General features: G+C 27.5%; 2 protein-coding genes across 2 annotated transcripts; one reads left to right on the top strand and one right to left on the bottom strand.

The window, feature by feature from the left end:
* The first annotated feature begins 10158 nt into the window (after window positions 1-10158).
* LOC100572504 (putative nuclease HARBI1) lies at window positions 10159-12359 on the top strand. The gene is made up of 4 exons (XM_003241045.4): window positions 10159-10437; window positions 10575-10711; window positions 10773-10941; window positions 11631-12359. Exons 1-4 carry the CDS (start codon window positions 10276-10278, stop codon window positions 12276-12278), a joined length of 1116 nt encoding a protein of 371 aa, XP_003241093.1. The 5' UTR covers window positions 10159-10275; the 3' UTR covers window positions 12279-12359.
* A 253-nt stretch (window positions 12360-12612) lies between these two features.
* Window positions 12613-16275, bottom strand: LOC100574871. The gene is made up of 4 exons (XM_008191922.3): window positions 15454-16275; window positions 13876-13999; window positions 13346-13545; window positions 12613-13274 (listed from the first exon to the last, which is right to left on the bottom strand). The coding sequence occupies exons 1-4, from the start codon at window positions 15557-15559 to the stop codon at window positions 12763-12765; spliced, it is 942 nt and encodes a 313-aa protein (XP_008190144.1). The 5' UTR covers window positions 15560-16275; the 3' UTR covers window positions 12613-12762.
* Between the last annotated feature and the right edge of the window lie 859 nt (window positions 16276-17134).

Raw genomic sequence — 17134 nt, 5'->3', positions numbered from 1 at the left:
AAATATTTTCATTATTAGTTATGTACTTGTGTATCACAATTCACAGATTTTTTTTAAGGGTTTCATGTAGGTAATTTTGATGAAATAAAAAAAAACAGGTAAGTGGAAGTCGCTTTGCTGTATAGTACGTTACAAGTGAGGGACTCGTGACTTTAAAGAGTGGTATTAAATTTTAATTCAATGATATAATACCACTGTATACGAAAAACGATTCTAGTGGAGAGGGTTTGTCAGCCTAGGATATTTTATATTATATTTATATTGTTATTATTAATACGGTAGTCTATTCAGTTGGCTTATTATTATTTGTTAAACATCATATTTGTAAATAATAATATAGGTACTTTAGAAGTTTCAAGTACCCGTGGGCTACGGTCAATATGTTTGAATATAAATTAAACTTTCAATATATCAAAAAGAATTACTAAAACTACCAAAATTAAAATCATTATTATTTGTTTAAATATCTAACCTTGTCCAAATTTAAACATAAAATAACAAAAAAAACCCCTTTTATTATTTTATATTTTTTCGGATATTGAAAAAGCTTGAACTTTTTAAGGATCATCTTGCTAATACCTTTCAACCACACGCCGATATCATAGACACCTACTATTTACTTATTAAATCCTATCTAACAGGTAGGCATTTTCAAATACGCTACGGTTCGGCTCTATCTGACATAGCAGTTATCAATGCTGGTGTTCCCCAAGGCATTGCCCCAAGGGGCATTTTGTCTCCTATTCTATACAATATATTCGCTTCTGATCAACCAACTACCCCCAATAAATCCGTAGCAGACTACGCTGACGATAAAGCAATAATATCTATTAATAATGATCCACTCATAGCGTCAAGTAATCTCCAAACTCACCTTAACTCCATGGAAAAATGGTTTACCAAATGGCGATTTAAAGTAAACCAAAGCAAATCTGTCCATACTACCTTCACCCTCAAACATGCTTTTTGTCCTAGAGTTTTTCTTTACGGTATTTCTGTCCTTTACTCTCCAAAAGTCAAATATCTCGGGCTCACTCTCGACCAACGGGTAACGAAGTGCACGGGATCAGCTAGTATTAGTTTTAACTGACAAAAAACGATTAAAATTTGTAAACGTAATTTTAACGGAAAGCAATAATGAAAAATAATTAAATGCCGTAAAACAAAACATGACGATTAATAAAATATATTGTATATCATTAAACAAAACATAACGCAAAACGTAATTTATAGAAAAGCATTAAACAAAAAATAACACAAAACGAAATATTTTAAATTCAATTTTTTTTAAGTCTATTATTTTCGTAGCAACATTTATTTCATGCAAACAATCTAAGAAATCGTTATATTATATTCCGTATCCGGGCCATTATCTACCCGCATTAATATTTTTTTAGATTCTGAGCGGAGCGATGAATGTATTGATCTTACAAATGTGTGTTATTTTTAATTTTGTGTCTGTCATCACCTTATAAGGCAGTAAAAGTGCTTGGATTTTCTTCAACAGTATCTTTTCTGATAGGAAAATGAATATAGTTGGTACTTTAGGGAGGTCAAAAATTTCCCAGTAGTTTTCAAAAGTGACGTAAAAAACAAAAGAAAAATTAAGGAAAAACGAGAATTTTTACACAAAATCTGTTTTCGAGAAAATTGATTTTGGTATTTGGCACAACTGTACAAAAAATTATCGTAGATACACGAAATGTTGACTCAATTTTTATATTAGAATTTTTTTATACACCATAACATTTTACAAATATTTTGACTTATTTTGAACAGTTTACGGACATTTTCAGTTTCCATTTTTTTTAGTTTTTTTTTTCTATAAATATCAATAAAATTTTATCTGTTGGTTAAATAAGCTTGACAATTTTTTTATGTCTGGTTAATATGCGCTGTTTCTTTCAAGGTATAATTATATATATTGACATATGAAAGTCTTTCGGGTGTCATTGAAAATTTCTTTCGTGCTATTTATTGCCATCCCTGATATAGAACAAACATATCTAATATTTAATCTAATACTTATTTTTTTTAGAATAATAATATTGAAATACATCCGATCAATTAAAAGTTATACAGTCTGTGTGTCAAAAACAAAAAAAAATAATAATAAGTAAGTATATCTTAGATCATATATGATCTAAGAAGTATATTATATTTTATCACTTATTAAAATATAAATTTTCAACTTTAAACGGGAAAAAATTATAGGTACTTATTTTTAAAGATCATCAATTAATATCATATCATACAACAAAGTTTAATTGCTTACTAAAACCAATATAAAAGTAATATATAATATGAAATGAAACCTGGCATATCATGTGACTTCTTTATCAAGATTAGAGGATTAAGATTCAAAACATCTGTGCCAGTATAGTTAAATTTAAATTAACTTTTTATATACCATTTTATATACCTAATATCCATATTAATTTTTCATTTAAAGATCTTAACATTTTAGTTTTGATATATTTTTTTAAAATTGTTCTGTAATATTTTGTTGTCTTATAAATTAAAACTTTTTTTTTATTAATATATTACATTTATGATCCATACAAAAAAAATATATATTATACACAAATAGGTTGATAAGAAACAAAGCATGTAAAAAGATCAGTTAAGCTATCTTGTGATAGAACTATAGAAGTATAGAACCCTTATCCAGTATATGTTATATTTTATGATAAATGTTGAAAATAAAACAAAATTATAATATAGTCTATATTTTAATTTAATTAATGTTTGGCCATTTTTCATTTTATAGTTTATGGTATTTATTGCATACAAATCCGAGTCCTAATAGTAACTTAATAAAGTTTTCATATTATATTTATATTATACAGTAGGTAATTATTAGGTATTCTTCAATTGAAAAGTGTTAAAAGGCTTACAAGTTACAATTATAATTAAGTTAAAGAACTATAAAATATGCAGGTATATTTAAATATTTTATAAATTCAACTATCAAATTAAAATTAAAAACATTGCGTTTAATACCTAACATGAAAATAATTACGACTACTGTTCACAGGAAGTAATTTTTTACTCATTGGTCTTAAATTTAACTTACCTTCCTAATTTTAATAATATTTTCATTATTATTTTAGAACTTGAAAATATGGCCACTTCTGATCTAGATTATCTACTGTTGCATGGGCAAACACTTTGCAAGGATACTGATACATTTAAGCCAGTATCAAAAATACATAAATCATTACGTCAGCTATGCCGGAACGCTGATCATGCTCTGAAACAGTCAAATAGAGGGAATGATGAACAATGTGCAAAAGAATTTCTAGCAAACTGTGGTATAGATCTTTCAGGCTATTCTAATGTGCTTAAAAAATTATGTACACACAGTAAAAATGCTATGACACCGTGTGATTCTAAACCAGTGATGGACTATTCAAGTAGTGTAGAGTACTTGATGGAGAGACACATTGAAGACTATATCAATAACTTAGAAGCAAATGATAACAAAGATTCTGATAATTATTTACAAGATCATCTAACGAGTTGGAAAAAACATTAAAAAAGATACAGTTTACAACGAGTTTGCTTCAGATTCATATGATGTATCGTTTTGTCTTCGGATCTTATTAACTACTAAAAATACATATTTTACATTGGATCCCAGCCTAAATAGTCAAAATGAGTTAGATGGAAATTTTCTTTTTATTTGGGATGTTGTTGGGTTCATCAAACAAAGAGAATGTGACAACAATGAATTGATTGATTCTTTCTTGAAAACCATACATAAGAATAAAGTCACTAATGCAATAGTGAAATATATTTGGAATGTAGTTAAGTACATGTACAATATAATCCCACAAAAATCCCCTTATGGATCGTTTAATGAATGTTTTTCGGAAGAAAATCAAATAAAACTTGTTAAAAATGCAAAGAGCTATCTAGAAGATAAATACCAAGCCTTTCTTGTAAAAGAAACCAGGCATTTGAATATTGCTAATGGCGGTAATTACATGGCAGCTATTATAAGCTCTTATGTATTTATGAACACAGGCAGACCGGCAACACAACTAAATGATTTTCACAAACAATTTGGCCATTGCTCTATTTCAGCTTAAGATGTGGAAGAATGGATGTTGCTACCTATTTTATTGAAAAATCTGGTTCAGCATTAGACGAATTACTAAGTGTTTTTGTTCACCTGAAAGAAGCCAATTTTACCGAACATGTTGCTTCCAATATTGGGGTAACATTAAACAAATATTACAGAACTCTTCCAGCATATAATAATGTATTCAGGAAAACAATATTTTCATTATTGGGTGTTGTAGAAGCCAATATTGAAAAAAAAGCTATGTCTAAAACAATTGAAGACAAGTTGTGGATGTTATTAGTTGAACATTTTGCAAGCAAGTACATGGAAGATTCAAACGGATTAAATTACTGTTTGTTACAAAGATATATTTTGGATAACGGTAAACCTTACATGGAACAGCCTCATCTATACTTTGAGTTATTGTTTTTGACTGGGCAGTTTGAAAGGGCTTCTTATATCGCAGTGTCAAGTTTTCTAAACATGCACTGCATATAGCCATCGCTTTGAACGAAATGCATTAGCCACCCCTGAATATTTACAAGCCCCATTTTTATCTAATGAGAATATTGATATCCAGTTTGTGCGTCTGAATTATACAAGATTGATTTGATTATTTTGCCATGAGTCTCAATCAACCCATCCTTATTATGCAACGTATTATTATTATTTCTTAAGAAATGTGAAAAGTCCAACTCTGACTGAAAACTTGTTTCACAAGTGCGTTGCAGATCTGGCAACAACTTTTGATGGGGACATGTGCACCAATTATGATGAAATTATACAGAGAAACATAAATAATTTTATAAAGTTATTAATTAGTGTGTTGTGTAAAGAACATTCTAAAATTTTAAAACATCAAAATATCTGCAAAAAAAGATTTTTCATTAATCGAAGAAGAGGACAATGATGTTTTTGATCAAAGCACAGAGGTTGAATGGACAATATGGAAACTTCAGAAAACCATTAGAGTTATATGTTTATTCACTGCAAAATTACTGGTACATAGGTATTGCTCTTGATGCGGTTGAATATATTTCAAATATTTTATCAAACATGCAACTCGGCTGAGAACTAAAAAATTATTTAGATGATAAAATATGTATATTTACTTAATAATTGTTTTTATAACAATATAGTATTATAACCTAGAATATTTTTCATTCAGCTTAAATTGTTTAAATTATATTATATTATATTATATTATATTATATTATAATTATATCGGGTAGCAGTTTTATTAAAACTGTTTATTTCTGAGATTCTCACATTGTTGATAATCCCATTAAATATTTATTAAAACCAAGTTAAAAAAAAAACTGCTGCAGTTATTTTTAAATATTGTAGTGAACAATTTTGTTTTAATTTTGATAACAATATTTTAAAAATTTTAATTGTCTAATTATCATTTTGTAAATTATTTTTTATGTTATGGTAAAAATGTTAAAAGTCATCACAGGTTAGACCAATTTTGAGCTGTTTGATTTGTTATGATTTAATGACCTTGTAATAAACAATTTATCAAACTGTGTTTCTTAAATACCAGAGTTATGTTAATAATCTCCATGAACATGGCTTTGTCTCACAAAAATAAATATGTACATTATTTAAAAATTTTAAAAATTGTACAAAGTACAACAATATCAGCTGTCCACAGATATAGATTTTATTTAACATAAATTATATACCTATATCTTTTGATTCCTTTAAATAATAGAATAGGAAAATTAAAATAGATATTAAGAAAAATAATATTCATATAAATAAAAAAAGTTAATTATGAATATAATAATTAATAATAGTAAAAATATTAATAGATTAATTGTATTATTACTTTTATTTATGTCAAATTATTTATTAATTTGTATAGGTAATTATAAAAAGCGGATAAGTGGATGTTGCTCTGTAGTATTAGTAGGTCACAAATGAGTCACTGTATAATGGATTGTATTAAATTTGGTATTGAATTCAGTGCTATAATATCATTTTATACAAAAAAAGATTCTGAGCGGAGACGGTTCGTCAGTCTGGATATTTTATATTGTTATTATTTATTATAGCCTGTAAGTTGAATTAATATTATAAATGATTAGAACAAAATAACTAAAATTGTTATTTCTATTTTTATTTTTATTTGTTTTTTTGGTGATGCTATGAAAAACTAAGTGTCTAAGTATAGTAGACAGTAGAAGACTCTACTATACGTTACTACACATATTAGTATAGGTTTGTGAAATTAATTATAAATCAACTAATAAACGTTAATTGCAAATAAAATGCACACAAGATAGATTCTGAGCTGAGTGAAGAAGCTAGTGGTTTTACAATGGTATTTATTTATTTACTTTTTTTTCCTGTATACAACATTTTTACCAGGAAGAGTTCTTCGATTTTAACATAATATAGTATCTTATCTTTTAGCGAATTGGATCAAGATGGTACTTTAGAGAGTTCATTTTTCGATTCTCTCAATAGTTATTTAATGTATAATCAATGCTAAAAGTTTCATTTAGCCACTAATAATATTTTTAAATTACAATTTACAACATCTGAGTGTTACTGCTAGGTGACTTCTCTCATCACGTCTCCACGTCTTGTATATATATACAATTACAGATTGTATAATATAATACAATAAATGTTAAAAAAAAAAAATTACAACAAAATAACAATAAATCGTTATTTTGATATCAATATGTAATTTTGTCCAAATTTAAACTTATAATGTGTGTAAAAAAATTGTGCTTATATATTTTTTTAGATTTTTGGTTACAGCATGAACTATTTATGAAAATCATCGTTTTAAATTTAAAATTTTGATCTATAGTCTATACATGTTGAACATTTTATAAATTTTTAACATCAAATTAGTACAAAATCATTTTTAAATTTTAAAAACTAAAAAGTAATACAAGATTTCTCATAAGTTTTTCTACCTTTATCAAAAAAAAAAAAAATGTCTATTAGCAAGTCAAATTAAATTTTTATGAGTGTTTGAAAATTGAAGTTCATATTATTACAACATTAGATATTCACTCGATTTCTTATGTAATGATTTTGTTATTTTGTTGTAATTCAAAAACAAATAACTGTAGATACAAAATTTCACTGAATGTTTATATTTTCATTGTCTATACATCATACAAATTTGAAAATATTTTGACTCTTTTTGAGTTGTTCAAGGACATTGTGAGTTTTCAATTTTTTTAGTTTTTTTTCTATAATTGTTTAAATAAGCATTTAAAGTTCAATTTTTTTCACATTAAGAATCTCACAAAATTTATTACATTAAGAATTAATTATAAATTATTTGGTAGTTATAAATGTATTAAATGTTCAACTTTTATAGATAAGGTTTAAAAATTTAAAACAAAGTTCCACATAAGTAATTCTTTAACTTTAATTCTTATAATTAATTCTGTAACCAAAAAATTTAAAAGTACATAAGCACAGTTTATTTTTATAGTTATTTTAAGTTCAAATTTGGACGAAATTACTTATTAAAAAACCAAGAATATCTATTTTAGTTATTTTGTTGTCATTTTATAATGTTAATCCAACTTATAGGCTACCATATTAAAAATAAGTACCTAATAACAATATAAATATAATATAAAATATCCACACCGACAAACCGTCACCGCTAAGAATCGTTTTTCGTATACAATGATATTATTATATCATTGAATTCAAATTTAATACCATACAACAGAGCGACATCCACTTACCTACATTTTTTTTTTTTTTAAGATCAAAAAAATATTGTCCAAATTATTGTTTCAATTATTATTTATATAAATATATTTGAAATATTTTCAATAGATACTGCAATCATTTTTATTCAAGTTAAACCTATTGGTATTATAATATTCGAATATTTATATGAAAACATTTTTTTTTAGAATCTGAAATCTGAATGTGAATTGGTTCTATATAATATTATGATGAAAACGCTACCTCTTCATGCCCGAGAGAAGTGTTTGATTTTTGTTTTTTAATTTACTTCATTCGCTTCAGTGGCGGCTCGAAAGAGGTATTTTTGAATCACGTGATTCATAGAAATATTAATGTGTGGGTGGGTGGGCGGATGCCGGATGGATAGGTGTCCTGTGGTTGGGAAAGGTAGTTTGAAGAATTTTTAAAGCTGGTAATTCAATTAGAAATAAAAAATACCCTTAATTTTTAGGGTGGGTGGTGTAAAAATATTAAACGTGAGTTAAGAAAAAAAAAGTTCAAGCCGCCACTGATTCAGTTAATTTACATATGCCTATTTATTCAAATGTATATGCCACCATGGAGTAGGTAGGTATAATATGTACTAATAACTTTATCGATGACTCAGGTTAATAATATTGTGAACGAGTATTTAGCAAATTAATAATGATCAAACATGGTCTACGCGCTTCATTAGGTACCTACCTATCTAAGGACCGCTTAGATGCTTTTTTTTTAATGTCTGTAGAAAAAGATATATTGAATGCTTTGAAGTTTGAATATATTTTGGACATTATTAAAAACTCATCTCATATTTTATCTAAATTATTATCGTACATATAGGTAATTTGATAAATATATTATAATTATGAGATTTGATTTGTCATACTGTTACTAATTTATATCTATGTAATGATATTTTTAAATTTTCTTTGTAATCATCGTACAAATAGTTCCTAAATCCTAATTTTTATAAAATGTGGATGAAGGTAGAAATACTATTGAGAAAAATGTATTATTTTGTTAGTTTAAATAGCCGGTTGCTTGCAGAGAATAATGGGTAAAAACCATAGACATATTATTAATATGTCTATGGCCGAAACCCTTCCGAACTGGCAGGTACATAATGCTGTACCACTGTTGCTGGATTAAATATCAACTTTAATTTAATACTTGATGGAAAACGGACATAGTTTAGTCCAAAAAATATTTGGAGGAAAATGAACTGTGGAGGTAAACGTTATTTCATTTTTGGAAGATAATTGAACTTAAGTACCTGACAACTACTACAGCAGAGCGAATTCGGCAATATTTTTATAATAATTAAATGTAACTTTAAATAAATATAATTTTTATTAATATACATAGCTAGTATATGATTAAGTAAAAAGGAATTGAATTGATCCGAACACTCTTATATGTAACTAGGACTCATTAGTTTTAGTCTAATAAAATAGGGAATAGGTAATAGCAAGATTCCAAAATTCCATATTATTTTGGTTTTTATGTTATGATTTTTTCTTTATTTTATTTTTTTTTGATTTGGTATTATTGTTTTGGTGTTTATTTTCTATTCTTTTCCCCGTTTACCGATTTAATCTTTTTTATTTTAATATTGACCGATCAGTTTTTTTTAAATGTACCTATTATACTATTGTAAGCAAAAACAAAAAAAAAATGAACTAAATAAATTATTATTAAATTCCATGATAAAGAAAACTTTTTATTTATCATCATGGTCTTAGAAGATCACGGACTAAGATAGAGTCTATCTTAGTCCGTGTAGAAGATATAGATTATCCATCGAAATGTATACAGATGTTTATACTGTAGTATATACATCTCGATGAGATTATCTAAGATTATCTAAGATTATCTTCAAAGACCGTGTTTATCATGTTAAAATCTATTAAATAAAAAATTGATTACAAATATTTCAATTGATAAGAGATCGGTCGAAAAATATGCAAGAATCTAGTATTCTAGTGCATTTTAGAAATTGTCCGGCACAGATCACATGCAAACTGCAAAGGGGAACTCGTTAATCTTTCATGTTAATTTGGTATCTACACCTCTTGTAGTCTGATCCGAATATTTTATCGTCGGGCGTTGAGTTCCGATAAGTTTTCTTATAGCGTTTTCCACCACACTGCACCGACTGCACTGTTGGCGTCTGGTGCACATAATGTATGTTCCATCTGGAATACTGGTGCGCACTGGTTGACATTTTTTATGTTTCACCTCACTACACTCGGCCAGTTTTTTGCACCGAGTGCATTGATAGTTGCACGAGCTCCAGTCGACGGTGGGCTTTATCATTTTCCTGATAAAACTGATACAGTCTGATAATATTGATATGACAAATTTTACCATTGTAATTTGTAGTTATAATTTATAATTTATATGCATATATCTTATAAATATTAAATTATAATTTATTAATTATAAACAGTCTAGTGCACATACTAGTCATACCTGCTTTAGATATTATAATGAATAATCATGAACATGATGTTTTAACTTTAATGAGTTATTTATCATCGAGCGAAAGCGATGACGATGAATTGATTAATTATATTATAAAACAGCCTGTTATAAGACCTAAAATTTCTAATTTTATTTCTAATGTTGTTCACTCATACTCAGATAAACAGGTATCATCATCAATACTCATTAGTCATTACACATTTTTATATTTAATAATTTGAATTAAAATATTTGAAATTTTGAATGTGCATTGAATGAGAAATAAAATATGATTTATTTAATATAATATACCTATTATTTTTAGTTTAAAGGCAGCTTTAGAATGGAAAGAGCTACAGCATATTATTTAATAAAAACATTTGAAGATTCTTCATTTTTCCCACAGCAGCATAAATATGAACCTGGTCAAACTTCAGAAAACTATATTCTTTCATATATTTGGTAATTAAAACAATTTTCTTTAATTTATAACCAAACAAAAATGAATAAGTGTTCCCTAAAGGTTTTCTGCCAACAAATCATGTTTACGAGATGTGGCTGAACGTTTTGGTAATGGTTTAACCACTCAATTCCGTATCAATGATAGAGTGATGAACTTTTTGATTGACATTTCACCCAAAGTTATAAATTTTGATGAAGGCATTACTAATTTAGCTAGGGAATTTAAAAAGGTAAGTACTGAGATACTTCAGATCAATTTTGAGTGTAATTTATATAATCTATACATTAAATAGGTACAGATTGGTAGTTGTAGAAAATAATCATCTTAAATCCTAAAAATGTATTAGAAAAGAATTAATTTAAAAAAATACATGTTACTTTGAGTTACAAATTCATAAAATGTTTTCTTTTTATTCCTATTTAAGATTTAAAAAATTAATATAATATTCTTCATATATTTTTCTAACTATAACAAGAAATATTAACCGAAAACTACATTAATTTCTTATAAGAGTTTGAAGATGATATTTTTTTGATTTTGGTTATTCCCTCTAAATTATACTATTTCTCCTCAATCAATATTTATTTTGTTGTAATTCAAAATAATAAAATAACTGTAGATACTTGACATTTTTACCAAATGCTTATACTATTAGCATTTTCTATAAGTAGGTACGTGAAAATATTTTGAAATTTGGTGATTAATTTGGATTTTATTATAAGTCAATTTTTTTTTTATACCTACCATAGATAAGTACATAATATATCTTATACCTAGACTGACATACCGGATCCGCTCAGAATCGTTTTTCTTATACAATGATATTATATCATTGAATTCAAATTTAATACCATCCATTATACAGTGACCCACTTGTAACCTACTGTACAGCAGAGCACCTTTTTTTTTTATGCTTAGGTGTCTGGAATGCCTCATGTCATTGGATGCATCGATGGAACATCTATTCCTATTCGAACACCAGCTCACAAAATTAAAAGCACTTATACAAATAGGCATGACATGCCATCGATCACACTACAAGGAGTGTGTGATTACAAAAAAAAATTTATCGATGTATTTACTGGAATACCCGCAAAGATCCACGATGCCAGAGTATTTGTTTTATCTGATTTAAGTAAAGATCTACCATCAATGTGTGAAAAGAAGTACAATTTACTTGGTGACGGAGCATATCCTATTCGAGAATGGCTACTTGTACCGTACAAAGACTATGGAAGATTAACTGAATCACAGAAAACATTTAATAAAACATTAAGTTCCACTAGAGTGCTGATTGAAAATACATTCGGTCTTCTCAAGTCCCGCTTTAGGCAACTTTTGCAGTTGGATATACATTCTGTCGACAAGATAACTAAATTCATAATATCATCATGTGTACTGCATAATTTATGTATAGATATGGATGACCATATTGAATTGAGAGATGAAGAAAATGAAGAATTACTCAATGGACCTGACGACACAGTGTTTGAAACTGATATGTCACTAAAAAAAAATGGTGAAACGAAACGAGATGCTATAAAAAATAGCATACAATATCAATAAAAAAATTGTATATAAATTAAATGTTAGTAATAATTATAATTATAATAATATTCAGTCTTACATAAAATATTATGTGTAACAATATACTACAATAAACATTTTTTTTTTATTAATAACAATTTATTTATTTCATATTTATGTATAATAAATAATAATCCATGAAAAACTATAAGAGAAAATAACAAAATTATAAAAAAAAAAACCACTAGTTTGAAATTTTAAAATAAAACAATATAAAACGAGTAACGACTAGTGCTTAAATCATAACATTATTCAACAGTTTTAGCTGATATTTATTTCATATTTATGTATAATAAATAATAATCCATGAAAAACTATAAGAGAAAATAACAAAATTATAAAAAAAAAAACCACTTGTTTGAAATTTTAAAATAAAACCATATAAAACGAGTAACGACTAGTGCTTAAAATCATAACATTATTCAACAGTTTTAGCTGATAATCCATACATAAAAATAAATACTCATTTATTTAAAATTGATCTTATGAGCTCCATTTTTTCTTGATGGCGCCTTTCTTTAGATTCCTCTTTTTCCTTTAGAAATTTTAACAACATCAATTGTGAGCTATCGGTTTTCATTTTTTTTGGTTTAGATTCTGTAATATCCTTTTTATTAATAACAACAACCTTTGTACTTCGCATGACTTCTGGAATAATGCTATCGTCCTTATTTGTTATTTGTTTCCATTCATTTTCATATTCATCATCCATTCTAGCTGCGCCTGTATTTTTGTTATTATTAACAATTACTTTTTTTCTCTTGCTCACGGTTTTATAACGATTTTCAATCTGTGTATGTGTGCATTTTACACCAAGTTCTTCTTCCATATCTTTAGCTATTTGTTTCCACATATCTAGTTTTCTTTTAAATTTCTTCATCGGACCAATAAAATTCATAAGCTGTCCGTACTTTTCCAGCATAAACTTGGTCATACCATCAGTGAAAATAACTTGGTGTACAGCTTCTTTTTCATCTAAAACCCAACATACATATTGTTTAACACAGAATTAAAATAAAATAGTATTCGCTTAAAATCTACTGTACTCTGGATTTTTTGAGAAGTTTCATTGGAACATTCAACTGTAGTAGTCGTAGCATTAGTTTTTTTATTGGGTTTGTCCACTTCTTCATTTTCAAATTCAGATTCTTCGTTGACATCACTAATGTTATGCCAATCAATAGCCTGACTACACTGATCATCTTTAACATTTACTGACTTAGCTAAATTACAGAAGTTTATATTTCTAGAACAATATAAATACAGTATGTTAATATTCACATTTCTTTATTAATTAAAAATATTTTTTAATTAGGCATAATAAAACGTATGGGTGTAACTTGGGCAACTCTGGGAACATTGTCCTGTTTGAGTCATAGAGAGGGGCGGTGCCCCACATTGTTAATGTCTATGTTAAAATGTAAAAGAAAGCTACATACAACATTTTAAACAAAGCTTTTCTGGTTAGGAGAGGATGTGGAGAGTACTTATTTGTTGTGAATAATAGATAAATAAGATGTGTTAAAATCTTATATAAATATAAATCATTATAAATCATAAAATAAATCTAATTTACCTCTTAGGAATTGAAACTGTAAATTGAACATCTTTAACAAGTTCTTCCACATTAAGTTGAATAACACCTTGTTGCACACAATTTGTTAAAAATTCGACTATACTTGGAATACAATCATTACTACCTAAATGATAATCAATTATTAGATCATAAAAATTAAGTAAATATTTCCCTCAAAGGTGAATAAAGGCCTATACTGAAAAGGGAATTTTCCCTGTAGGCCCTCGTGTATATCGGAGGGGGGCTAGGTCCTCAGTGCTACACAATTTTTTTTGTATAATTAAAATGATTAATGACTGTTAATAATAATCCTGTCTTGTAGAATCAACTATATTTGATAATTTTTTTTTTAACTACTAGAGGTTAATATTCTACAGGTCTCATTGAATATTTCAAATTTTATATTACTACCAATATTTTATCATACTTAATAATAAATATTAAACAAATATTAAGACCTATAGTACCTACCTTTAGTATTAAAAAAAAAACAAAAATTCCTTACAAGAAATTAATGATCTAGAACTTTCAGTTTCAAGTTGTTCTACACTAGTTCAAGTCGGCCAGAGTAAAAAAGCCCTTAACTAAATAAAAATAATTGTAATGACATTGCTGATTTAGGTAATTTGAGAGAGCAGAAATAGACCATGATGTCTGAACTAACAGAAATAGACTTAACCATATTTACGGGGGTTTTCACTTTTAATTATTCAGCTGAGAATTTTTATGTACCTATCTATCTAAATCAGAATTCGAAAGAGTAGATTATGAGTTATACATTTTTGTGTTCTAAGGATAATATTGTCTATAGTAATGGGTAGAATAGATTTGGACCATAGATGATTTGAACATTCTAGTAATAACTATTGATCTATCAATATAAATAATTTGTAAAAATTATATAAGTATAATGGATAAGTACTACATCTAACATTACACATACCAGCTATCTTACCTATATTTATGAAAAAACTATATTTAAGGATTATTATCCTTAGTATGAAAAATGTTTGTATCGCCACAAAATACTCCTTGAGTAGTACAAAAAATATCAGAAACTTGAAAATACAGTCTTGGGGTATACTTAAAAATTCTAAAAACCATAATTGGAATAAATGTATTATTAAAGTAAAATATGGGGTAGAGCATGTTTAAAAAATATTCTGTATATACAGTGTTAAGGATCTGGGGTCTGAGAATTCTTTACTGTTTATGCACCCCCAAAAATATTTGTCTTGTACCGCCTATGATTAATATTATTGTATTTTTGCTGTTAGTTAAGTAGAAAAAAAATAAAATAATGAGAACCTGCCAACATTCTATTTTTACTTAAGTTGTTATATTCAATATGTAATGCGTGCGAAGCAATCTAATTATTTTTCAGATTGTTTGGCCCTTGAAAATATTTCCTTGTTATAATAATACTACCTGGATAGGTAGATATCCTTATTACCCACTATTGACTTACCCAAATTAATTAATTGTACATGAGCAGAACAGCTTAACTTTTTAGCAATCGCAACTATGAGGATTATTTAGCCATAGTAAAATATAATATGCATTATGAAATATGCTTACCAGCTTGCTGTATATAATCTAAAGCAGATTCTTCCACGTTGAACAAAAACGTTTTGTGGCCCAACAATTGACCGTCGATATCGATTTGTAAATTATGAGTGGTCATTTTATAATTATACAAGTTCACAATTTGAAACGTAGAATAGTTATAGTAGAGTAGGCAGTAGCAGACGGCAGTACTAAAGTAGACGTTGATTCTGAGTACCTACGCTTCGGCCTACGGCTACTACATACGATTGAAGACTCAAAATTCAAATGACAATTTGAAATTAATAAATAATAATTGAAGCGCGGGTTTTTCCAAATCATTGTCATAATTCATTATCAGCTGCCATAGTGTGAAAATGATAACGAGGTTATGTTTCATCTACACTTGCACCGGCCTGCACTGGTATGGTTATCAGTGAGCTATCAGTGAACTGTTTGAGTGCAACCGTGGTGCAACGGTGCAGAGTGGTGGAAAACGCTATTAATAATAATTATTATTATCGTTTTCAACCGTCCCGTCTCCCGTCATCGGATACGGTGCGTGTTATACGTTTTTTATCCACACACGTGGAAATCGGACCGACTATCTTTTTACTACTTGTATGCTATGTTGATGACCTGCTGCAGACAATGCTCTTGCTCGTACCATAGTCGACATTCTTCGCATTCTCGGTTGTAGATATTAGTAAAATGCAATATTATAATTGACGTTTATATATTCACCGATATAAGCGCGACGGACGCGGAAAACAACGACACCGAAAAATTGTATTATGTACGGTAGGTACATAATTATAATGCATTATAATAAAGCCGACTAGCCCTTGACTCCGCGGACGCCTGGAATCGATCACTCTCAATGTTTTTTGTTAGTAAAATAATAATGCAAATAATAAATTTGCTGGTTATAAATTTTATGTTTATATTTATTAATTTTCTCATTAGTTTTATCAATATTTTAATTTTGTTAAAATATATACATAATTTTTTACTTTCGTTAATAATATTTATATTTTTCAAATAAATTGCTGTTCTAATTTTTAATTTCTATAAGTTTTCCGATATTCTTTTTTAACTTTTTTTAGTTTATTTTCGTTCGTAAAAAGTTATTTTTATTTTCAACATAAAACCATAACATTTTTTAGATTCATAGACACCATACATCAACAATGAATGCTATTATTAATGAAAGATTATCATATCTCTCGGAGTACAGATCTAAGACAGATGCATGAATCTAAAATGTATCAACACCGTCAGGTGTCAAGCTTTATGGAAAATTTATTGAGTCCAAGTGATGGCAAGAAATTATTTTGATATAAGTCTTGGTCGGCGCAGCTAAGCTAAACTATAGATGCCTAAACCAAGTAAGACGATTTTATGTATTTTGTAAATATATGTATTTAGACTTAGTCTCCGTATTATTTGTATCACGTATATAATTACTATTTTATTTAAGGGGATTCGATACCGTGATTTTCTGTTTTCGTCTAACACACGCGTGACATAGTATTTTAGACGTGTATTTTGCCAAACATACCAATTGATCTAATGAAGCGATAAGAATTCTGAAAACAGATTTGAATTTGTCATCAAGTCTACTTGAAATCGACTTTCCCACATTTTTTGATTTTTTTGATTTTTAACTTCTCCAAAAATTGAAATACAAAAATGTTCAAAAATATTCTTTTTT

Source organism: Acyrthosiphon pisum, chromosome X, assembly GCF_005508785.2.
Source record: "Acyrthosiphon pisum isolate AL4f chromosome X, pea_aphid_22Mar2018_4r6ur, whole genome shotgun sequence".
NCBI lineage: Eukaryota > Metazoa > Arthropoda > Insecta > Hemiptera > Aphididae > Acyrthosiphon > Acyrthosiphon pisum.
The sequence above is the reverse complement of the archived record's forward strand: the minus strand, read 5'-3'. Positions and strand labels throughout refer to the sequence as shown.